The sequence below is a fragment of the Drosophila persimilis genome, unplaced genomic scaffold, assembly GCF_003286085.1.
Source record: "Drosophila persimilis strain 14011-0111.01,24,50 unplaced genomic scaffold, DperRS2 tig00000697-arrow-arrow-pilon, whole genome shotgun sequence".
NCBI classification, from domain to species: Eukaryota; Metazoa; Arthropoda; class Insecta; order Diptera; family Drosophilidae; genus Drosophila; species Drosophila persimilis.
In genome coordinates this window covers 207,275-231,910 of record NW_020825338.1, presented here as the reverse complement: position 1 = coordinate 231,910, position 24,636 = coordinate 207,275, and the positions used below count along the sequence as shown (strand labels likewise).

The 24,636-nt window shown below is 46.3% G+C and overlaps 1 protein-coding gene across 7 annotated transcripts in view; it reads left to right on the top strand.

The window, feature by feature from the left end:
- Positions 1-24,125, top strand: part of LOC6602756 (amyloid-beta-like protein) — a 51,272-nt gene extending 27,147 nt beyond the window's left edge. For 2 of the 7 annotated variants that reach the window (XM_026991927.1, XM_026991926.1), the window contains exons 3-12: positions 5,431-5,601; positions 17,857-17,995; positions 18,115-18,336; positions 18,399-19,168; positions 19,235-19,387; positions 21,367-21,516; positions 21,967-22,691; positions 22,766-22,910; positions 22,980-23,159; positions 23,585-24,125. In XM_026991927.1, coding sequence (XP_026847728.1) covers positions 5,431-5,601; positions 17,857-17,995; positions 18,115-18,336; positions 18,399-19,168; positions 19,235-19,387; positions 21,367-21,516; positions 21,967-22,691; positions 22,766-22,910; positions 22,980-23,159; positions 23,585-23,692 — 2,763 coding nt within the window. In that variant the 3' untranslated portion in view covers positions 23,693-24,125. The remainder of the gene's footprint in view (positions 1-5,430; positions 5,602-17,856; positions 17,996-18,114; positions 18,337-18,398; positions 19,169-19,234; positions 19,388-21,366; positions 21,517-21,966; positions 22,692-22,765; positions 22,911-22,979; positions 23,160-23,584) is intronic. The other 5 variants (XM_026991928.1, XM_026991931.1, XM_026991932.1 and 2 more) reach the window with 5 other exon arrangements.
- The last annotated feature ends 511 nt before the right edge of the window (positions 24,126-24,636 follow it).

The following is a 24,636-nucleotide window of genomic DNA, read 5'->3' as shown; positions in this document are numbered from 1 at the left end:
GCAGAAAGGGGGCCGGACAAGGTTTGGGGCACATGGTCTGCGGTTGCTCTACCTTTTCCTACCTAAACTCGAGCATACAATACTCAATCATTTATATAAACAATCGATAATTGTTATAGCTAGGGGTTTTGAATCGAAACAAATTTGAAATTATGGTATTCATATTTTGATTAAAGAACAGATTATTTAGATGTGTTTAAACTTTAAAGATACAGTCGTTGAAAATATTCATATAAATATGGATACACATTTTTCTTTTAATAAGTTTCAGCCAATTTCTGTCTGATAGATTTGGTTGAAGACTGTGGTACAAATCAGACATCGAACGTTCCAAAAAATGTTAAAGATATTACGGAAAAGATTTATCCTTTATTTATTCAGCTTCCGCTACAGATAAAACGTATGATATTATTGAAATATAGTCGATTCGAACAACTTTCTCAACAAAATTACTCGTGGTACACAAGTACACAAGGGAGCTGCTACAAAAATCAGTCCTTATAGCCACGAAACGGTCTGTAGTTGTAAATTTCCACCGATCAGAGCATTTGTTATTCCTTTTCCTTCGCCCTCGCTGCCTGGGTTCCGCTAGAATACGAGACGGACCAAACACAAAAAAAGAGAAGCATTTTCGTTTTATTTTGCATTAAAATTCTATTTGTCTCCAACTCAGATTAAGCATAACGTTGGGTAAGACGGAAAAGAAAGAGGCTATGGGAAGGACGAACTTTTTTACGTGTGTTATTATAACGCAATTTTCTTTTGTTTGTTTCGCTTTGCTCCCGTTTCCCCTTCTGTTCTGTTCTCTTCTCTGTTCCTTCTTCTCGCAAAGTTCGAGCTCAGTTCGCTCTCTCTCTCTCTCTCTCTCTCTCTGCCTCTCTCTCTCCCAAGTGTCCTGTTCTGGGCCTGTTCCCGGTTCCTGGTTCCCAATTCCCGGACCCTGGCTCCCGTTTGGCTGAAATTAAAATATCATAAATTTGAGTTAATTACGGTCGAGTAAACATTAACATAATTGTGTTTCTGTCGTCTCTGGTCGGCCCTGCTTTCACTTAAGGTCCTCTTTCGGCGCGTCCCGTGACTACGCCGGCTCTGCGCCGTGACTTCGTTCTGGCCATTATAAGTAGCCCCCAAAGTACTTATTGCCGGTTTGCTTTGCTCTCGACATTCTACCCTAGAAACATTTCCATACACATCTCCAGTTCCCTCCGCCATGGGGCTGGAGGGAGACGGCTCTGAGTTTTTATATCGAAAGTGAGAATTGAATGCGGTTTGATCTCGCCCGTTTTTCAAAAGTCTACGTATGAGGAAAATGAGGAAAGAGGTATATTTTCGTTTTCCTCCACTGCAGTGGACTGTACTGTCCTTAAGTATTTCTCGAAAGTAGTTTTTGTTGCACACTTTTCGGTGCTGGCCCATATTGTTGATTGTTAAGTTGGGCACATGCGAAACAACGAGTGTACGGGGAGTAAGCGGAGTATTTTCCGAGTCAGCAGTTAATCAATGTCCATTCAGTGCCCTTAAGCGTGTTTTTTCCGCTCCCCTAGAGGTCGGGCAATGCCAAAACCTGTCGCATCGCCACGCCCACGACCATTGGGGAGACATAGAGACACTCATGCGTGCATTTGATTACAATTTGTCGCCCTTTCAGCTTGTTCAGCAAACACAGCGGATGCAGTGGGGGTGGGGCGGCGGAGGTCCGCGGGGCCGGGGGTGCTGCCATGATTGCCATTCAGCAGCGAATGCAGCAACAACAATTACGGCAACGGAAGAAGAAGGAGAAAACGAACAGAGACGATAGCTGCAGACGGAAGCATAAACAGACGCGCAGCAGGTGGAAGGCCTGCCTGTTTGGTGGGCGTGGCCTGGCCTGGCCTGACAACTTACTGCCGGCGGCTGTTGCACATGCAACATGGCCCATCTCCAATCTACCCCCCACACTGCTTCCCTTCAATGTTGTGGATGTTCGCGATGCAATATTTTCTTTTGTCGCTTGTCCCTTTGTCAGACACTGTCTGTCTTTATATATCCGTGAGTCTGGTCTTGGCGGCAGTTGAATGAATTTCTTTGATATCAACTCAAAGGCGGGCCGAAGTCGAGCCTGGATTATCGTGGGGTATCCTTCAATCAACTACAAAGGAGGAACTGTAACTTAAGAGAGTTTTTCTGTGTCATTCGCAAGAAGCTTTCCTGTCTCCCAAGCCACAAATACCTAAAATTCCGCATAATTGTCGCAGGACATGCATTCGTTTGCTCTCTCTAGGGCATAGACAAAAAAAGATATGACACTTCCGCTCTCTTGGCCCCTCTCTCTCTCTCTCTCTCTCTCTCTCTCTCTCTCTAATTCGCTTGTTTTGGCTTTTCGCGAACACACACACAATAGCATGCATGCCATATTATTTTGCGGCATCCGTACATTAGTCTGAGGTCCGAAGTCTGCAACGGAAGGCAACGTAAACTGATTTGGTTGTCAAATAGAGGTCTCCCTCTATCTCGGCTCCCTATATCTACATGGGAGTATATGTTTGCCTCTCTCTCTGGCTGTGTAATACTCTAAATTTCTCCCTACTTTCCTCTGTAAAACTCTTCTACTCTCTAGTCTCTGCCTCTCCCTTTATTCCTGTCAAATTTGTCTTTGTGGCTTTGTTTGCACATTGCGTTGCCATGGTTAGCGACATTATTATTGCCCCACTCAGCACGCCCTCAGGACCACCTCAGCCCCCCCCCGTAACCCATGTCACACTCGTTGTTGTTTGTTGTTTGGCATATGCCATTGTTGGTGTTAGTGTAAACAACGTAGCAGCAACTTGGCCCAGCAGTAACGGGGGGCGTGGGCAACAACAAGTGCAGTCCTGGTTCCAGGCCCAAAGCCAAACAAAATCTGCATAAGCAAACACACACACACACACCCATAATAGAGTAGAGGGCATTGCCCAAGCCCATGCAAATGTGTGTGTGTGTGTGTGTGTGTGGGGGGGGGGGGGGTTCTTTGGGTCTATGTGTGTGCATGTGTGTGCTGTTGCTGTTGTTTTGGTTGAATTATTAGATTGCCTGGAAAAATGGCTGCACATCCTCTCTGCATTCTGCTCCTGTCGGAAGGCGTCTGAGGAGCAACGGACAAACTGATAAAAGCTTCAGAACCACATTGGCGCCTTTTTGCCAACTTAATTACTTTTAAAATAGTTGAACGCACACCAACGTGCACAAATGCGAGAAGGAAAAGTGCAGGAGGAGTGAAATGGAAATGGAAAAAGGTAGAGATAGAGGCAAAAGCAGAGAAAGGGTTATGGACTGGCGCACACCCAGGATCAGAGCCAGGACTCGGGAGAAGCTCGAAGTACGTGTACGAGTATAATGCAATGCATATTTCAGCTGCCTGGCAGCCGGAAGTCGACTTTAATGAAGTTTTACAAGTATCCGTTACTTTTGAAGCAGTTTAATGCGTACGGCCAGGCGTGCACATGGCGTGTTGGAGGTGGACACGGTGGGTGGCGCATCAACTCGTAGAGCGTGTGTGATGAATATGAATAGCTTCACTTTGTTCGTTTCTTTTTGTGGGAAGTGGGAGCTGGGAAGTGGGAGGTGGGAAGTGGTCGGTGATAGGTGGGGGACTCTGGGAATTTGTAGGTTTTTCCATCAATACCTATAAATATTGATTAAGACCGAAGAGACGCCCAGTGTTGGTTGGTGTTGATGCAGTGTCTCTAAGGCAATCTTTCTTCAGGTAAGCCTCTAGACATGAATAAAAGCCAAGACTAAAAAGGATAGTCCTTTTTCCTCAGAACTAAGATTAAATGTAACGATAAATACGTTTCCTTCTACGTGTATTACGTCGCTTTATGATGGAAAGGGATAATTTCTGCAAAATGGGGAAATAGAGGAGTGATGAAAAGTTCCCATGAAGGACATTCCATTATCTATCAATGAGTATGCTGCCACGTTCCCCGTTGGAGTTTAAGCCCTAAGCTGGAATTGCATTTCAGTTCGAAAACGTGTCTCTTCAGGAGATATTCCCAATTCGATGCCAACTTCTGGCCTCGCAGAAATCATCGTTTTGCAGGTGGTCCGTGAGTGAATAAGTAAATATATTTCGCGTATTCTGGGAGTCGCTTGCATCCAGCAAGCTTCACGGAACAATGCAGGAGCAGAACAAAGGCAAACCCTGGGCGGGTAAACTCACTCGGAGAGAGCCGCCTGCTCCATTTTGATTGTGCCAGCCCAAAACTGGAACAAAGACCAGGGACTTAAGCCCCCAGTTTTGGGAAAGACCAGACAGAACGCAGGGAAGAGCCAAATAGAACAGAGCGGGAGGTGGCACGGAGGTGGAAATTGAAGCTGTGAATTAAAAGCAAAGCGCAGATCGCAAAATACGTTTATTGTTCCCGGTCATAATTGAGAGCTGGAAAGCTTTGATTGCAATCAGCGTTGGCATTGTCTCCGATCTCTCCCAGGCCGTATTACCCTTACCCTGGCTGGCTGCGCCATTCTGATTCTCTCGAATTGTCGGCCATTGCCTCTGGTGATTATCCATTTTATGGGTAAGCTAGAGATACATATAAGTTGGTAGAAATAGAAGTGTTGACGGCTGACTGAACTGCTGTTTTTCTCTGTTCTATCTCTGCATCGCCTCTGGCAGGACATCAATCAATCAATGTATCAATTGATATCGTTATGCATAATTTGCCAGAACATTCATCATCTGTAGAAAAGAGAAAGAGAGAGGCAGGGACTGGCCTGGCCTGTCCTGGCCTGGCCTGGCCTGTCGACCTGACTGCCCATGTCATGTGGTAATGAAGCGTTTACCCTCTCCTTCCTAATGACACCCATTAATTGCTCTTTGGCACGGTGCTAGCCTCTCATGTGAGCTCTCCTCTGCTGCCGTTCCTGATCTGCCTCTTCAGCTTCTGTGCCAGGCTTTGGCTTGGGCTTGGGGCATCATTTTTTATCGCTTTGGCACGCCTCCCACACACAGAGAAGAGGCTGGTTGGGGTGTTGCCTCAGGAATGTGGGATGTGCACAATGTGGCGTATGATTAATGTTCCTTGCGATGTCTTTGTATACGTATACCGCTCTTTGCTGTCTTCTTTCGTGTTTCGTTTTCTTGTCTTTGGCTTTCTTGATTCCCCATTCTCCCCCCCCCCCCACACACACACATTCACAGTCACACGCACAGCAGGACACACGTATACACATAGCTGGCATTGCGTATACGCATTGCTAAAATTTCCTGAATGAAAATTTTTGAAATATCTTGTATGATTTCGGTCGCTCCAGTACCCGACTCCTTTTTCGCGTTTGAAAGGACCTGAGGGATGGCCTAACAACAGTACTGAAAGTCAATTAGAAATATCTGATTTAATATCAAATAACTATTCGTATCAAGCATTTCTATAAAATCTGTTTTTCTATCTATTCTATGCCGTTTCTCTGCAGGGCGCCTCGCCACGCTGGGAACCGCAAATAGCTGTGCTCTGCGAGGCCGGACAAATCTATCAGCCGCAGTATCTGTCCGAGGAGGGACGCTGGGTGACAGACCTGAGCAAGAAAACAACTGGCGCCACATGTTTGCGTGATAAAATGGATTTGCTTGATTACTGCAAGAAGGTAAGTACTGACCAGTTGTTGGAGGGGGGAGGGTTGGAGGGGAATACGGGAATACGGGAATGGCCCATAATGCGGTAGTGGCTGTAGCTCTCATTCCATCTGCGCTGTGCCTTGCATTTGATTGAATTGAAAGCATAAGCCAAAGAGGAAGCCGCATGAAAAATTGCAATTTCCATTGCACTTTGCATATGGAAAAGTTCCTTGATTCCTTCATTCCGTTCCTCCCATGTTGGGATTGCGCATTCCCCATGTGGTCAGCCAGTGGGAGTGGGGAATGGGGTGCAAAATGGCACCGACAGAGGGCAGGAGGAAATGGAGCTTGCGGCGGCTGCGAAAATGTAATTTTATAGGGAGGCTAACGCTCAACTGAGGATCTACAATGCAGGAGGAGCAACAGCCGCAGCAGGAGCAACAGGAGCAGTGGAAAATACACACTGGTGTACATATAAAAAAATGGTTGAAGAAAACCAATAAATCAAAAGCAGCCACCAATGGTGTGTGTTGTACAGGGGGCTGAAGGGCGGGGAGTTTGGCACGGGAGTGGTTCTGAGTGGTTCTGGGCGTACGTATATGGCATCAACAATTTAATTTGCGCTGCGTTGAAAGCGTTTACATTGAGACAACATTAAACGGCACTTCATTAATTTTCCATTTATTTTCGCTTTTTGCTTTTTGTGCCGCTTCCATCTCCAATACGTTGCATGTGTGTGTGTGTGTGTATCTCTGTGTACATGACATCTCTGTCGGCGCTGTCATAAATTGGCATTCCATAGTCAACATTTTGTCCTGCTTCTCCTGCTACTCTTTGTGCTCCCACCCCTGCCCTTCCCTTCCCTCCCCACTGCCTTTTGCTTTTTTAATTAAATTTTTCTTTTTCCTCTCGATAGCTAATGTAACCGTGGCTGCTGCTGCTGCTGCTGATTCTGATGATGATGATGAAGCTGCTTTTGTTGTTAAATCATCATCATCATAATCGTCATCAGAGACTCAGCCACGTCAAATGTTCAATAAATACTCGTAGTTCATAAATATTTACACCTCATTGGCATTTCTCGGCGACTCTTACTGCGGGTACCATGGAAATGTGTGGAGAGTGACATGTGGCAGGGAAAATGAAATCAGATCACAGACAACAGCTTTCCTTCCGCGTTTGTCAATGCGATTGTGGTCTTTTTCTAGGCTTATTTCCCAAAGCCAAGGAGATTGTGAGTTTTATTCTCTAAAAACTTAAAACCAAGGAATTTTGCGTAGGAACTAGTAAACATACCCAGAGCAAGAGCTTCAAAAGCCATCAATGGACGAAGAGTTCTTTCAATGAATCGTGTATTTCCTATCATACAGTCATTAGTCATTCTCTTTCTGACATATATTTGGATCCCCACTTCACTTAATCTTCCATTGATCGACCAACGAGGCGTAGTGTTCTTCGTAATGCGCTTTTATGCACTTCTCAGCGATGTATACTTCGTGTACACTTCAATCGTATCATCATTTACGACTCAAATACTGGTGTTTCAGAGCATACTAAGAATTCAGTTTACCAGTGTATAACAAGTATTCAAACCTAGCATAAGTCTCCCTAGTAAAATCAAGCAACAACTTTGTCCAGATATATAATATATTTGTAGTCTGAAACGCAAGCTAACAACATCATAATATCATAATTTATTCAGCTCCGATATTTTGTCATTGTAAAATTAGTTTTGAACAAATATATTTGCCTAAATCAAAATGAATACGATCGATCAGAAGAAAGCAGTGCGTCGAATCCATTCGTGTGGCAATAACTACTATAAAATGTTGGATGTGCCTCACAATGCCACAGAAGCTCAAATATTAATGTCCTTCAAAAAGATGGCCAAGAAAGTACATCCAGATAAAAATTTCGACCCCAGAGCCACTGAGACCTTTCAAGCCCTTCTTAAGGCTAAAAATGTCTTAATTGATAGTACCATGCGCAAAGACTTCGATCAAAAACTACGTTGCAGCTATGGCGAGACCAGGTGGAATCGCTGCGGCAATAGCAATAGTATTGATAATCTTTGTCTTGATAATTGTCTATCTCTTCTATATTCCCAGCTATAGCCTGATTAGCTCGGAGAAGTTTCCACTAAAGTGCACGACCACTAACATAAAGGTTCCATATTATTTACCACAGAACCGGGACTGCTTCACGAAATATAAACCTTTGGGAAACCTGTGGGAAATAATGGTCGAAAACAATTTTTGGAATACTATGAGGGATGCATGCAATACGGAGGTGCATTACCGTGATTCCTTGTTGGAGTATGCTCCCAAAATGCAGATGCCGTCGTGTGACAAGCTGGACTTTTTTACAAACGGATACTAGTTTTCATATAATTTGCTACAACTGCTACTAAATTGATTTTCGATAACTAAATATGCTATAAGCTCAGTTGATGATAATCTTGTTTGTTTTAATTATATCCGATACTCAAGTACTGAGTACTGGGGTATTTTAGATTTGTGGTGAAGATGGATGTGTGTAACGTCCAGAAGGAATCGTTTCCGACCCCATAAAGTATATATATTCTTGATCAGTATTCTTGATCAGCCAATAGCCTAGTTCATTGAGCCCTGTCTGGGAGCATCGAGAAAACTAAAGACGCACAATCATAGAGAATGGCCGTATCTATGAGATTGCTGTACTGGATTAGATCAGATCATTTTTACGCAGCGCCCGACGACATGTTCAGACACGTTTTCTGTCTCTCCCGCACGCATACGTTGTCGCTCAATGTAGCCATTCTGACTATGTATCGGGTATAAATGTAGAGTTGCGGTCGCCGCAGCAACTCACAACGTTCCCCCTCGTTTTCTTCTGAATTTTCCTGAATGAGGCACTCCCGAGGCATCATCATCTCTCTCTCTGTATGTCGAATGCAGAGGGTATTCGACAAAGTAAGCCACGTTAAGCTTCTGTATAAGGTCTGCGAATTTCAATTTTTCAATTTCAAATTATCTAAGGGGCTAATATTGATCAGTCCACAGAAAGGACAAAATTCGAATATCAGTCTCGAATTGATGCTCTTAGTTTCGGCAACTGTATGAGCTGGAGCATCAAAGTTTGTTGCAACTAAAATCTGTTTAACCTTTGTATGCGTATCCAACATTAGAGGGATATGGAGTTGCGATTAGTTTCCGAGTAGCGAAGTGAGACTATCGTCGATATGTGGACTATAGCTCTCTCACTAAAGTTAATTTGTTCTTCAACAAAATCCAGTTGAATGGTTCATGCTTTCAATTAAGTGAGAAATGTCTGAATATCTCGCCTAAGGATGTGTAGAATCGGGGAAACGGTCTGCAATAAGTGAATGATGCTTCGCCAAATTAGAAGACAACATATACTCTACAATACATATATATAGTGACATATCTATATGTTGCATATTTTACTATATATATATCAAATGGACATCTTTCTGTGCTGTATTCTATTTATACAATTAACGCCGAAGCAAGTGCAGGCACATACTTTGGGCCTCTCCCCAAGAGAAACTTCTTTGAGGCTCTCAGGGTTAGGCCAGCTGTGACTCAGGCCATCTAATGGGGTTCAATGTGCAAGCATTGAAGTTTGGTTTAAGGTCTAATCGGGTGGAGTAAGGTTGGTATGGTTCTTCTGCGTCCATGGCTTTGTGGCCTTCGCTTTGTGGGCTCCCTGCCTTGGCTCAATCATCGGGGGCGTCATAACGTCATCTGTATGCAAATAATGAGCCCGACGCGCTGTCAAAACTGTCGCATTTGAATCTGACAGTCAAATTGCATGACTCTGGTCTGGTCCTCATTCTGCTCCTGTTCGCCTCGATTGTTCTGCTTGTCGCCTGCAGTTGCTGCCTGTTATTGCCACAACATAAATCGAAATTATATAGAACCTCACACTCTCTACACACCTACATACCTACACCGTTCAAAACATATGTATCTGTGATGTATGTAAATGACAAATATTGTATTGGTTTATCATTTGCATTTTGCTTTTCCGTTTCATTTGGTGTCCTCTTTTTTTTGCGTACGAATATGTGTTTTTTTTTTATGTGATATATTTTATGTAATTTTTGCTCGCGATTTATTCGATGCTGCTGTTTTTGTTGCCCCGCCACTCCTTTCATGTTAAATAATTATGGTAATTTATTTATTATTAATGTCGGAGGCAATGTTTTTGATGCGGCTCCTGCCGCCCCTGGGCGGTCGGCTCCTGTCCATGTTGTGGCCACTCGTCATGAAATGCAATAACATCATAATTAAAGACAACAGCCAGTAGCCATCGAATCGAATGGTATTTGGATGTACGTATACTCGTGCTCCATGTGTATGCGAAATTTGGAAAGAGGATGTGGTTGGTACGCCGCTGGCTAAGCGACTTGTTAGGTCTGCTGACCGCACACACACTGCTTCTGATGATGCTGGCACTGCACTATGTTGTGCGTTGCCCGTTGCGCGCTGCACGCAATTTTCAATCCGCGCCGCTGCCCTATGAAAAGCCTTCATGGCAGCCTGGCGCACAAATAACGAAGGTCCCGCCCCCACGCCCACGCCCAGGCCCATGCCCAGGTCCAGGCCTCAGCAAAGGCAAAGTGCGAGTGGAGTTTTTCCCTCCATTAATGACAAGCATGGTCCAGAGTGGGCGGGCCGGGAAAATGGGGCAGTGGCAGAATCACTACAAACTTCAACCTTAAACATTTGGGCCGGGTAAATTTGGCTATTTGCATGCAGTTTTTTCACTCACTTAATTCACACTCGCACACAGAGATATGGAGAGAAAGAGGAGAGAGGAGAGCGTAGAGCACTCTACGCGTTCCATTCCACTCGTTTCGCCACACGCTAGCAAATAAATCAGGCCGCCCCGAAGTATGCAACACTTTTTTGAGCCACAGCCCCGAAAAAACCGAACGAATGCTTGATGCTTCGCCCTGGCCTTCCCTCTTCCCACTTCCCACTTCCCTTTTGACTATGTTTTTTGGCTTTACCTTGGCGCTCGACGGGAAAGAAATTAATTAAAAGCCTTTTATTGTCCTTTTGTCCATCTACTCCCCTCGACTACCACCCCTTAGCTCCCCTCAGTAGTCCCCATTCCTCCATCAGAGGCTGCGCTTTCTGCTGCCACCCGCTGGAGAGTGCTGCACATAACATATTTATGTTGGTATTTATTTTATTCTTTTCAATTTTTTTTGCCAGTTCCAGTTCCAATTCCAGTTTCAGTTTTTTCCTGGTCTTATTTCCATTTTGGTGGAAACTCAACTTTGCTCCTCCATGTCTCCCCCGTCCGAACTCTGGCAGTTTGCTCGCTTACTCTGCAATTCAAATGGAAATTAATTAATTTGCTGGCAGCCCCGGTTGACGGGGCACTGTTTGCCTTGCGGTGTCAGACTTCAAAATGTTGCCAGCTCTGTATTTATTCCCCTGACCCATCTCTTCCGCGGAAAATCCCCGCTATGTTTGCCTGTTTGGCTTGGCTAATGAGTTAAATTACATGTCCCATGGATGGAGTAAAATGCCCCAAGGGGTGGATGCGAGTACTAGTATGAGCACGAGTATCAAAAATATCATGAATATCTGTTCTATCTGTTCGGCTTTCTTGACCTCCCATTGGCAATTCGAGTATTCTGGCTATTTTCAGACGAGATTTTCGAGCTTGTTTGTCAGCGGTTAGTCAGCGAATTCGGGCAACTCCGAATTAATAATGATAAATGGGACTTTCTGATGAGTTGGTATCCTTTCAGCCGCCATGGTCAACCCATTTGGTAGCTGCTTGGTAGGGTTATGTCCTTCTTCATTTATATAGACAAGAAACTTGCATTTTGCCGGCATAAGTCCCATACAAATTCAATTAACCGCATTCAATTCGATAGGCACTGCGGGAGTGCGTGGGGGCCTGAAGTGTAAGCTCATTTTGTGGAAAATCCCATTAGGGTACTGGACGAGGGCCACGCATCCGCGGACCAGAACGTTAATTAGGAAGGCTTGTAATTGAATATCCCCCAAAAGCGTTTACCGCCCACAGAGAACATTTGTGTATGTACGAGAATTTGTGTTCATATGCTTGCGAGTCCACATATGTCTGTATACTTGTATACACATATGCAGAAGTGTGTATCTGTGGCTATGAAATTCCTTATCAACCAGACTAATGAGTCACGGGCTTTAGTTTGTCTATTTCTTGCATTGATTTGGCATCCCTCGCACACTTCAGCGACGCGACTCATGTTCCATTGATCGCTCAATTAGCAGGAGTGCCCTCTGCTTCCCTCTGCCCGTCTCCACAAAATTTATATTTGGCCGTAGGCCAGGCCTTCTATGAGCTTCTCAACGAGCTGGGCTCAGCCGATTGGACTCGCTTTGCATACGTTAGTAGGTTAGTACGTTAGTCCATGCCAGCTATTTAGCCAAATTCGATGCGCTAATTATACGCTGTCAGCGTCTCAATTCAATCCGATTGAGAGCAAACTCGTGCTCATTGCGCTCCAAACAGATACACGTCTGCTTGTGTGAATTGTGAGTGGGGCTGCGGGTGTGTGGGGAGAAGGGCGTTTATGTAGAAACGTCGCTTCAAGAGATGCACAAACACGACTGCAGCAGAGATGCTGCAGAGTCAATTGCCCTTCTCTTTGGCGTTTGCGTTTGCGTTGTAGTTGTTGTTGTTGTTTTTGTATAATTGTATGCTGGTTGAAATAGTTTACGCTCCTTGTAATTGCCACTCATCTGAAGTTGGCTGACCCCATCCTGATACTTATAACCATCCTGATGTTGATGCTGACGCTTATACTCGTACTCATATGGATGGTGATGCTGTTGCTGTTTCTGTTACTGATGCGGTGGTTGCGGCTGACAGGTGAGCCACTCACCGTTAAAGGACACCAACGGCATCATCAGGCAGCCAGGCGGCAGTGGACGGGGCTTGTTTTTGAACTATATTTATGAGACGCCCCATAATGGCCGTATTGAAATTCAGTGAACAGGCAAAAAGTAGTTTAGTCGCTAAATAGTTTAGCCAACCATTCAGGTCCTGTGGCCTCCAGCCTCCCTTCGCTTGCTCCTTCTCCTGCTATGAGTCTGTGTGTGTGTCCAGCTTATGGCTTTATATAGTTAGCCCGGCCTCAGTGCCCATTCGCTCTCTGAGCCAGACACGGCACTCGGCAACAAATGGGTCCGCTTCACCGTTCTGCTAAGCCGCTCGCTTAAATGATTCCAAAATTGCACCACTCTAGCCCACAAAGAGGCCCATCCTGGGCACTGACACTGGTCCCGGATCCGGCGGAATTGGGAGCTGGAAAGGGTCCAGCGGTGGGTGGCTGTGGGTGGCTGTGGGTGGCTGGGGTCGGGGCCTTAATTCAATTGTTTGTAATGTTATTGGACATTTAGAGTTAAATGCTTGCTTACACATAGTGCCCATTAAAGGTGATGTATGTGCGGTCCGTTTGGGGATACTGTGCCCGAGGCTTCAGCTGTGGAAGGAAGGTAGGAAGGGTGAGAGATGGCTAATAAAGTTGGAATGTTTGTTGCGTTGGCATGTACCGACGCAATTATGAATGTATTACAATTTGTCTGTAATAAAGTTGACAAAAATTAAAGACTGCTAAAGTGAGTAAGTATAGAAAGATGAAATAGAGTTATGGTACATACATATTAGTAGCATAAGTAGTATAAATTTGAAGTATAAAGAAGCATTATTTGAGCAGTTGAACAAATTGAGTATGAGATATATATGTCCACATAGTGAAATTCCCCACCGAAAATCCCATCCAGATGCGCTGATTAGAGCTTAAAATCCCACACAAAGTAGCGCATGCAAACGAAATCCAATTGTCGCTTATAGTACTGCTAGCCCCGTGCACAGAGCCGCGTGCTGTACAACCGTTGCCATGGCACAAAGTACAGTCGCTATTACCCGTGGTATTGCCTCTTAGTGCGTATAAGCGAGCCCCGGGAAAGGAACAGGGCATGTTGGATCTCTGTCCCTTTCCGGGGACACGCAATGAAATAGAAGCCAAGCACTCAACTGACCCTTGCAGAGGGAGGAACAAGAGCGTAACGATTGTCAAAGCGAACCTTAAACACACATGCGGACACGCTAACACACAGTAAGCCACATACAGCCCCACACATACAGCCCCATGATGGCACCTTAAAACTGTGTTTACTTTCTACCCATTTTGTCAGGAAAAAGGACTTTCCAACGCAAAACTTTGAGCTGAAAAAACTCGACTAACGACAAGAGCAAATGTGGGCATCGAGTGCCGAAGCTTTTGATACTCCTGGCCCCTGCAGAAAATCAATTTGTCGGAATTATGTAAAAACTCATGAAACTACAGCTCCGTGAGCTTTGAGTGATAAGAAATAAGAAATTATTGGATCAAAACTACATAAAAACTTTGATAAAGATTTCTGTTCTTTACGTAACGAACTTCGTACTCAGTCGCTAAACAGAGGATTTGGAACTGATAGTTTCAGTCAAATAAGGCCTTATATCGACTAATCTTTATAAAGTCGGAGACGCTCCTTTGTACGCCCTCTGTAAAAGGTATCAATGAAAAAACTCTGAATAGGCTCCAACAATAATAACATTTAGCCTTTTGGCCTTAATGCTGTCCTTCCCCTTCCGCTCCTTCTCGTTCTCTCCTCACATGCTGCGGTTTTGCCGAAGGGTGTGTGTGTGGCTGTAGGTGTAGGTGTAGGTGTACAACAGAGCGTATGGGAAATTATTTTTACAATTTCAATGTCAACATGTTGGCGGCGAAGAGCAAAGAAGCAGGCACGCGCGAAGGCCAAGTGGCCAAGAGGGGAAGGGAAGCGGAGGGGAGGCATATGCAGAAGGGTAGATGGTCGGTGGTAGAGAGCTGCTGGTGTTTGGTGCGGGGCTTAGTCATTGAATGGAATGGACGAACTAAAAGAGAGCCTCCAGTCGGAGGAGTAAACTAAAAATACGTATACGCAGCGTGGCCACGTTTCAAACTCGTTTCACTTGGAAACGGAAGCTTTGACTGGGGTGGAACGAAACGAAACGAAACGAAACGAAACGAAATGGAGAAGAGAGGAGACGTGAGACGTGCGACGAGGTGCTGCTGAGGCTGTGGATTGGGGCGTGGCGTAGCAGTGGGGCTTTGGCCAAAGTTAAATTAAAACAAGCTCAGCGGCCTGTGCAAACAAACGCCACGAGGCATGCTACACCGCAAGCCTCTTTCCGCTCCATCCCCGCCCCACAACTTCCTGTCATTGCAAAGAAGGCAAAAAATGCAAATAGAAAGTTTCCACAAAATGATTTGCCCGAGCACGCACCAGAAAAGAGAGGAAGTGAGCGAGATGCTGATGGCAACGTGATGCTGGTGGCTTCATGTCAGTGCCACATTAAAAAATCATTTTCAATAACGCGCTCCACTGCTGAGCGCAGCAGAGCAGGGACTTCCCCGTCCTCGTCCTCATCCGCATCCGCATCGCCATCTTCATTGCCGTGCCCCTTTGGGGCCACCAGCTCGATTGTTTGCATTTGGCATGCATTGACTGACAGAGCACACATGGGAGCTGAGCTGGTCCCACCTCTTATCCGCTCTTATATAAAGATTTTATCCGGTTGTGAGGCGCTGTCAAAAACGTACATCTAGCGCTGCTTTTAACGGGACTTGTGGCGCTCACGTGGCCAGCTTAGGTAACAATGAGGTGTGGAGGTGGGGAAGGGGGGTGTTACCGCGTAGTATGCAACAGTTTCTTTATAGAACCAATCAAACGAATAATTCTGCGTTTGCGTAAAAGCCCCATCCAAAAGCTGGCGAAGCAGTTGACATAACAATGCTTGCCACAAATTCAAGCAGCTACGGGATACAGAATAGAATCTCAAGGATAGCAATTAAAATAGCTAGCAAAATTCGTTAATGTACTGTTTCTCATATCGAGATCCCTTGAACTTTTCAAGGATTCTTATGGCACACCCGATGGACAGCAACAATGGTTGGAACAGGGATCGCGACCCGTGTGTCCTGTTTCCATTCCTATTCCTATTCCCACGTGCATACATATGTATGTACATTGTGAGTGTGTTTGCGAGAGACAAAGCGAAATGTCAAGTTTAATTGTTTGTCTGTAATTAGCGCACACACACACACACACATGTCCAACCAAAGGGAAAGCGGTGCAGCGGAGCGTGGATTTTTTTGCTCTCTTCTAATTTTATACAATTTAATTTGCTTGGCTCATCCCATGTCCGTTGAGTATGTGCATGTATATGTATGCGTACATGTATATGCGTATGTGATTGGCAGGCAGTGTTTGTGTGTGTGTGTGGGTGGCTGAAACAAAAGAATCAAATGCTGTTACAATAACTTGAGCTGCGTGTATTTGCCGCAAACTCTCTCAAGCGAGCCACTTAAACAGCATCACGCTCGGTTGAATATGTTTTGATTAAGCCAAGTATAACGAACACATTTGAGCCAGGACGAGGACGAGGACGCGGACGCGGACGCAGAGAGGCTACATGCTCATGGGGTATACGAAAGTGAGTCTCACTTTCCACAGATGTTGGTCTGTGTGTGTGTGTGTGTGTGTGTGTGCGTGTATTTGCGGCACGTTTATATACTCCAGCGACCAGGGCCTACCGGGCGACCATCGACCGCTCTGGACAGGCACTGGGCCGTGTGAATGACATGACGTCGTCGTTGTGGCCATGCCTACCTCCCACACGGTCTCCACCTCTGCCTCTGCCTCTGCTGCTGATGATGTGCGTTTCTTTATTTTTAAAGCCAACTTTATGTGAAGTAGGTGAGAAGGAGGCGGCGGGTGGCACTAGGCGCTTGTTGGTGGCACGGCTGTGTGGCACGCACGCAACGCAAGGCACAGACACAGACACCCAAATCGAAAACGCAGCTCCAAAATAGTGGATGGCCTCGAGCCACTCGCTGGACTGTGTCATACTTCAATGGGAATGTTAAAAAATTCTCTATCAAAACGGTTTAGACAACTACTTATAGTAACTTTCATACAAACTGTTTTACTTTATTTATTAAACAACAAAAAGCAGATTATCGGTAGGCAAAATATTCTGACTCCAAATATCAGCTTGTATAACAGTTTTTTTTTTTAAATCTAAGCAAACGGTTCCACACATCTGTTCTACATATGCATCTGCACATGCATATGCACATATACATATGTATCGTTTGCCACCAGGCCTCAAACGTGTGATCCCCGGCAGCGCAGTGTCTCCCCACTGTGCCATTATGTGTTCATATATAGGCGGCATATGGAATGACCACGGCACAAGGCCTTGCCAAGACTTGTTTTATTTTTTGCTGATTTGGGGGCAGGAACTGTAGGTGCCTGCGGCGCGGGGAAGTAGAAGGGAAAGGCGTGGCTGTGAGGACGCTGGAGGCTTCGCAGGAGAGAACTTTTGGGGTTTCGGTTTTGAGTTTGACTTGACATGCATCAGCATCATTATTTTGTGCTTTTAATGTTTTATTTAGCCTGGTTGCCGACAGCAATATACTGCTCGCCGATGTGGAGGGGGTGCGAAGGGATATTTATGTACATACGAGTATGTGTGTGCTAGTGTGGGTGTGTATGTGTATGTGGGTGTTGTCTGACCGCCTGTTCTGTGGCAGTAGCAAGCGAGAAGCGAGTGTTGCCTACGTGCCGTTTGCACTCATTGCTTTCACTCTGCTTCTCCCTTTGACTCTTCCCCCTCCTCTTTTCGCCATCCCCATGTGCGCCATTTGCAACGAAGCACTCAAACAACATTTAAAAAGGCCTCATTTTCATGAGCCTCTCTTCGTAAGTGTGTGTGTGTGTGTTCGTATGACTATACATACATATACGGGTATGAGAAAGTGTGTGAGTGTGTGCCACTCGGCACATAATTGTTTGAAACAAATGTAGTGCACACACACACTCCAACAATCGTACACACATGGGTGCACACACAGACACAGATACAGCATGTGGGATATTTTATTAGGCCATTCAGTTAGTCAGTCATTTAGTCAGTCAATCAAACAAGTCAGGCAATTAAAGTTTTACTGGCCATTGTCGGAAGGCAGAAACCAGAAGCCAGAAGCAGTAACAAAAAGGGGGAAACAAATATGGCCTAAACAAAGCCGGGTGGATCCAACAGAGAATCCTTTCAGATAAATGAATTCCCCATGGGAACTTGTTTAATAATGCACTAAACGGAATCGGCATCGGAAAATGAAACTAGGACTTGGTAGGACTTGTACGCAGTTATTTATCAGGTATTATCACTATTTATTCCAGGCATATCCCAACCGAGACATTACCAACATTGTGGAGTCATCGCACTACCAGAAGATCGGTGGCTGGTGCCGCCAGGGCGCCCTGAACGCGGCCAAATGCAAGGGATCCCATCGCTGGATTAAGCCGTTCCGTTGTCTGGGTGAGTACCTCGAAGAACCCCGTCCGTCGGTTGCTACCATCTGATCCACATGTGCTCTCCACACTATCAAATACCACACCCACAACTCTTCGACGACGATCCACAACGTTTGGCTTCAGAAGGACCATTCCAATCGGACGCCTTGCTGGTGCCAGAGGGTTGCCTCTTCGACCACATCCATAATGCGTCGCGCTGCTGGCCGTTCGTCAGATGGAACCAGACGGGCGCCGCCGCCTGCCAGGAACGCGGCATGCAGATGCGCAGCTTCGCCATGCTTTTGCCTTGCGGCATATCACTCTTCTCCGGCGTGGAATTCGTCTGCTGCCCAAAGCACTTCAAGAGTGAGTCCAACTCAGTAACTCCCTTGAGCCCCATTGAACCCGCACTTCTTCTCTTTGATCAGCCGATGAGATTCATGTGAAGAAGACCGATTTACCGGTGATGCCCCCCGCCCAGATCAGCAGTGCCAACGATGAGCTGAACCTGAACGCCAACGAGGAGGATGACAGCAACGATTCCAACTATTCGAAGGATGCAAACGATGACGAGCTGGACGACGAGGATGATCTGATGGCCGATGACGAGGAGGACGAGATGGTGGCCGACGAGGCGGCTGCGGCAGGCGGCACCGGCACCGGCACCGGCACCGGCTCTAGCTCAGCCGCGGCTGGCGATGCTAGCAGCGGCTCCCTGGACGACATCAATGCGGAGTATGACAGCGGCGAGGATGGCGACAACTACGAGGAGGATGGCGCCGGCTCCGAGGGCGACAATGACTCGGACACCTGGGACCAGAACGGCAGCTCCAGCGGCGCCAAGCCCGTGGGCCTGAAGGTTCCAATTTTCTCCATGGCATCCTCCTCCTCATCGCCGTCCAGCCTGCCCGTGGGCTCCGAAGCCATCGGCATCTCCGGCAAGACTCCCGTAAAGCCCGACCAGGTCACACGCATTCCCATATACTCGCCTGCACAGGCTGCCGCCAAAGACGCTGCGATCAGTAATGCCAACCATATCAATCGACTTGCTGCCGCCGCCGCTGCCGCCGCTGCTGCTGCTGCTTCCGCTACTGGGGCTGCTGGGGCACCTCCGTCGACGGCCCAGCCCACCTCTGACCCGTACTTCACCCACTTTGATCCGCACTACGAGCATCAGAGCTACAAAGTAAGTCAGAAAGTAAGTGTTTATGACGAGGGCGCAGGTTTATTTATCGATGCAACACAAAACGTATTCTAAACAAAGGAAGCCCAACAGCGCCTTGAGGAATCGCACCGCGAGAAGGTCACCCGTGTGATGAAGGACTGGTCCGATCTGGAGGAGAAGTACCAGGACATGCGCCTAGCCGATCCTAAGGCTGCCCAATCTTTTAAGCAGCGCATGACCGCCCGCTTCCAGGTTAGTCATCCATGTGACGCACTCATCTCTCACTCTCTCTCTCTCTCTCTCTCTCTTACTCTCTCACCCTCTCACTCTGTCACTATGTCAGTGTCTCTATCTCTATTTCACTCACTTGCACTCTCCCCGTCTCTCCATCTTTAAATCTAACTTTGACTGCCTGCCTATCACCTAACCTATCTCTCACATCTATTCTATGCCCTGTATATATTCGTATATGCTTATATATGTATATCTGCATCTGTATGTATGTGTGTGTCTGCGTTTTGTAACGGCGGCGTCATTTGGCAAAGGATCATAGGCTAAGATCGAAGATAGATCGATAGCAATCGATACACGATGAAAAACACTTGGAAGATTCGATATTGAAAAATCGACGAGTAGCACTGTGGTCATCGGACCCTCCTCTCGCTAATGAAATTGCGATCGCTAAAAACATTCGTAAATATTCGTATGTTCACCGGTAGTCGGCCACCGATAACCCGATAACCGATACAGATAGCCGAAAAGAGCCTTGCCAAAGGACGTCACTGTTGCTGCGTGCCTTGTAACTTGTATCTACCCCATTTGTACGAGTAGTATTCAATACCTCTACACCTTCGATTATAAGTTTCTTAAGTTACTTCCGATCCTGCTTTAACCCATTATCGTATCGTATCATGTCGTATCGTATCGTAATCGCTTCCTACTCTTTCTATAAAGTAGCTCATTAAGTCGTGTTCATTGTATCGCCTGCTTTTCATTTATGTACATACTTGTCGGCACTATCCCGATCCGCACGCTACGCATAGTGCTCTGAAACGGTACTGTACCATGCTCTGGCTCTGGATAGTACGGACAGGGGTGTTTTTGATTTTTTTGTGTATCCATATGTATGGCAAATGGGAGCGAAAGAGGCATCAGATTATAATCATAACAGCAATAACAATTACAGTAACGATAATGCTAATCTAACAAATTAACGAAAGCAACATTAACCCAGTACTGCGCTAACAACAATTACAACCGCTACAACCGCAAGAACAAGAATTACCATTACCTAATATACTCAAAATACGTATACAATACTTACCTCGAAAAAGCTTTGTAGTTGAACTGATTGATTGGCTTATACATACATATACCCGTACTCGTACCATAGTCAAATCCTTTAATCCGTAATCCTTAGTTTTGACGCCTTTTCGTTTCAATCTAACCAAATAGTGCTAACCCCGCCCCGCCCCGCCCCAAACCCCCCTCCTCCCACCACCAGAACAGAACAGAACGGACAAACCAACCCGATCCGAACCGAACCGAACCGAAACGATCCAGTATTCCCATTGGACTGCCAGTCTTGGCCTTGTGGCTATATACATACATATATACCTACCTACACATACGTATACCTGTTTGTGTGTGTGTGTACTGCTCGTACTTCTCGGCAAATAATCTTACAAACGCTGCTTACATAGCCGCTGCGCTTCTCCATTCAGAGCACAGAGCCATCTGCATCCATGTGTATATACGAGTATCCATCCATGTCCCTGCCAGACCCGTCCCGTTCCGTTCCGACCAGCCTCGAATGCTACTGCATCAATCATTTGTGGCCTGCACATTGCACCGCACTCTCGTTCTCGCTCTCCCTCCCCCTCTCTCTCCTCACTGTCTCTGTCTTTCTCTGCAGCACCAGTTCTGTAGCGGCACCACCCACGCAATTCTTGGACATTGTTCAGACATTGCTCCATCTATCCTATCGAGCCCTAATGACAAGGCTAATGACAAAAAGCCACCTGACACACCCCCAACCTGTACCCAACTGCATTTCACGCGATACGAACGAACCACAGAACCACAGAAAATTTGAAAAGCTAACTGAAAAAATCCGTTTAAGAACCGTTTAACCGATCGACTTATTGATACCGATCGACGGAAAATTCCCCATGCTGATAATCTTTCTCTCTTGGTGTGCAATACGTCTTTATATGGGAATGTAATTTTAGACTTCTGTTCAGGCACTCGAGGAAGAAGGCAACGCCGAGAAGCACCAGCTGGCCGCTATGCACCAGCAACGCGTCCTCGCCCACATCAACCAGAGGAAGCGCGAGGCCATGACCTGCTACACCCAGGCCCTTACCGAGCAGCCGCCCAACGTGAGTATACAACCACAGCCGCAGCCGCAGCCCCACTCCGTCCGGTCCGGTTCTATCAGATCCCTTATCCTTATTAAATCGATAAGAGCGATAAGGCGGGAAGCGCTTCGAAGCATTATTTTAAGTTATCAAAAGTCTCTCCACCACTCAAATAATAAATGCCAGCTATGATATTTGCGGAAAACATTTAAACAATTTTAATGGGCAACAATCGAAAGAAATATTGACAGATTGTATAACGAATTTAATGAAATGTCCTACAAAGTAAATTATTCAAAGATCCGAACCGTCGAAACTTATCTTTCGTTAGACAAAAGGAGCGCTTCCCATACTCTACTGGATGCCTTATACCCCTGGTAGACATCGAATTGGGATACCTTTTTGTGAAAGATTTTGCCCATTTTATTGTGCTTATAACGTACGGGTAATAATCTGCTGATCCCCCGACAGGCCCATCACGTGGAGAAGTGTCTGCAAAAGCTGCTGCGGGCCTTGCATAAGGACCGCGCCCATGCACTGGCACACTACCGCCACCTGTTGAACTCGGGGGGACCGGGAGGCCTGGAGGCGGCTGCCTCTGAGCGACCCCGCACTCTGGAGCGTCTGATCGACATCGATCGGGCGGTAAACCAGTCGATGACCATGCTGAAGCGCTACCCGGAGCTGTCCGCCAAAATCGCTCAGCTGATGAACGATTACATCCTGGCTCTGCGCAGCAAGGACGACATTCCCGGCTCGTCGCTTGGCATGAGCGAGGAGGCAGAGGCGGGCATTTTGGATAAGTACCGCATCGAGATCGAACGCAAGGTGGCCGAGAAGGAGCGTCTGCGTCTGGCCGAAAAACAGCGAAAGGAGCAGCGGGCCGCCGAGCGTGAGAAGCTGCGCGAGGAAAAGCTACGCATGGAGGCCAAGAAGGTTGACGACATGCTCAAGTCGCAGGCGGCCGAGCAGCAGTCCCAATCCCCGTCCCAGTTCCAGTCCTCCTCTCAGTCCCAGTCCCCAGCCCAGTTGCAGGCACAGCAACAGCAACAGCAGTCGCAGCAGCAAGACAAGAGCATCAACAGCAAGGAGCTGGGCATCGATGGCGGCCTCGTCACCGCAGCCAACCTGAATCTCGACACAACCAAGAGCGAGAAGGACCTGGCCGATGCCGAGTACGCCGAGGCCACTGTCAGGTGAGTACTATCTCCTGATCTGCAGATCTCTTTCTCAGAGTAATAGCATGACTGATGTGTCTCCCTCATTGCAGCACCAAGGTGCAGACCGTGCTGCCAACGGTTGACGATGATGCCGTTCAACGGGCGGTGGAGGATGTGGCTGCTGCCGTGGCCCACCAAGAGGCCGAGCCGCAGGTGCAGCACTTCATGACCCACGATCTGGGCCACCGCGAATCGGTATTTGAGCTGCGGCGCCAACTCGTGCCGCATCTGCCTAAAGCCTATCCTCTCTCGTTCTCGTTGCAGAGCTTCTCGCTGCGCCGCGAGTTCGCGCACGCGCACGCGGCCAAGGAGGGACGCAACGTCTACTTCACTCTCTCCTTTGCTGGCATCGCCCTCATGGCGGCTGTCTTTGTGGGTGTGGCCGTGGCCAAGTGGCGAACATCGCGCTCGCCGCACGCCCAGGGCTTCATTGAGGTGGATCAGGTGCGCATAATACTTGGATTGGCGGGAAAAGTCTTCTGTGCTGTGTGTTGTATTATGGTGTAAAGAATTTTTACCATCTCTGGGGATAACGAAGCCCTTTCCCTAAAAAACAAAGATCATCAAAGACCGACCCGAAGAGGATCTGAACAAATCATTCATAAAACAAGTTCTTTTCGCGTTAATGTTCTTCAGAGCATTCTTACAATAGGACGACATATTCTGGATGAGCTCCAACAAAGCCAATAAATTTGATATACGTGACACGTTAGACGTTAGATTTCCCTTTGGTATAAGACATGATATATTAAAAAGTTCTATAAAGATAACATTTAGCACAGACGGGCTGAAGTATAACATTATCTTGATTTGTCCAAATTTTTTGAGTATAACATTTACTGATATTGTATCTCTGTTTCGCTCTCTAGAACGTGACCACACACCATCCCATCGTACAGGAGGAGAAGATCGTGCCCAATATGCAGATCAATGGGTACGAGAATCCGACCTATAAGTACTTCGAGGTGAAAGAGTAAGCGCCCCAAGCAGCCAGGCAGCGGTAGAGCAAGCGAGCAGGCGAGAGCACGGCACATCAACAGCAAACAGCAAACAGCAAAACGCAAAAGCAGCAGCAAAAAACCAACAATTTCAAAAGGAAACTTAAACATAATATTAAATACAAAAAATGAAATGAAGAAGAGGTTTTTTTTTCGTCAAAAGGAGCGCAGTTCCAATAAGAGATAAAAGCAGTTAAGAATGAAAGGCAGAACATGCAAATGAAGGAAGATTCGGATGGAAGTATCCAATGAATGGTAATGCATCTATATATTAAATTAAAGCAAGCAGAATGGCAAATAATATAAAGCAAGCAATTAAATTTAAGTATTTAAATGTTTAACAAAATGCAGTCAAACATCCTCCCTCTCTCTCTATCTCAAGCTCACTCGCTGTCTGTCTCTCTCTCTCTCTCTCTCTCTCACTCACTCCCTTTCCCTTTTAGACACACACACACACACGCAAGCATACAGTTTTCTCTTTCACAAAACATCCGTATTCGTACGAGTACACCGAAAAACAGTATTCTGTTGCTTTTCCCAACATTTCCCAATTTTTGAAATGTGGCTCTACTTGAGAAGGAGAGAGTACTTGAGTTCAGCGAGTCAGTCGAAAGCAGGAAAGCAGGAAAGCAACACACAAGCACAGACATACATACATATATACACTAAGGAAGGAGCTAGAGTTGGAGCAGCAGAAGGACTAGAATAAAGAGAAGAGCAAACGCAAAAGCAATGCAAAATGCAAAAAAAAAGATATTCCTAGTAAATAAATTGTCAAGTCACACTCACACAGATGTCCACTCATAGATACATTCACTCTCTTACAAACACCCACTCATACATATATGCAGTCACTCTCGAACACACACACACACACACACTCGCAGACACACAGTCATGGCGGCTTCGTAGCATACTTTCGA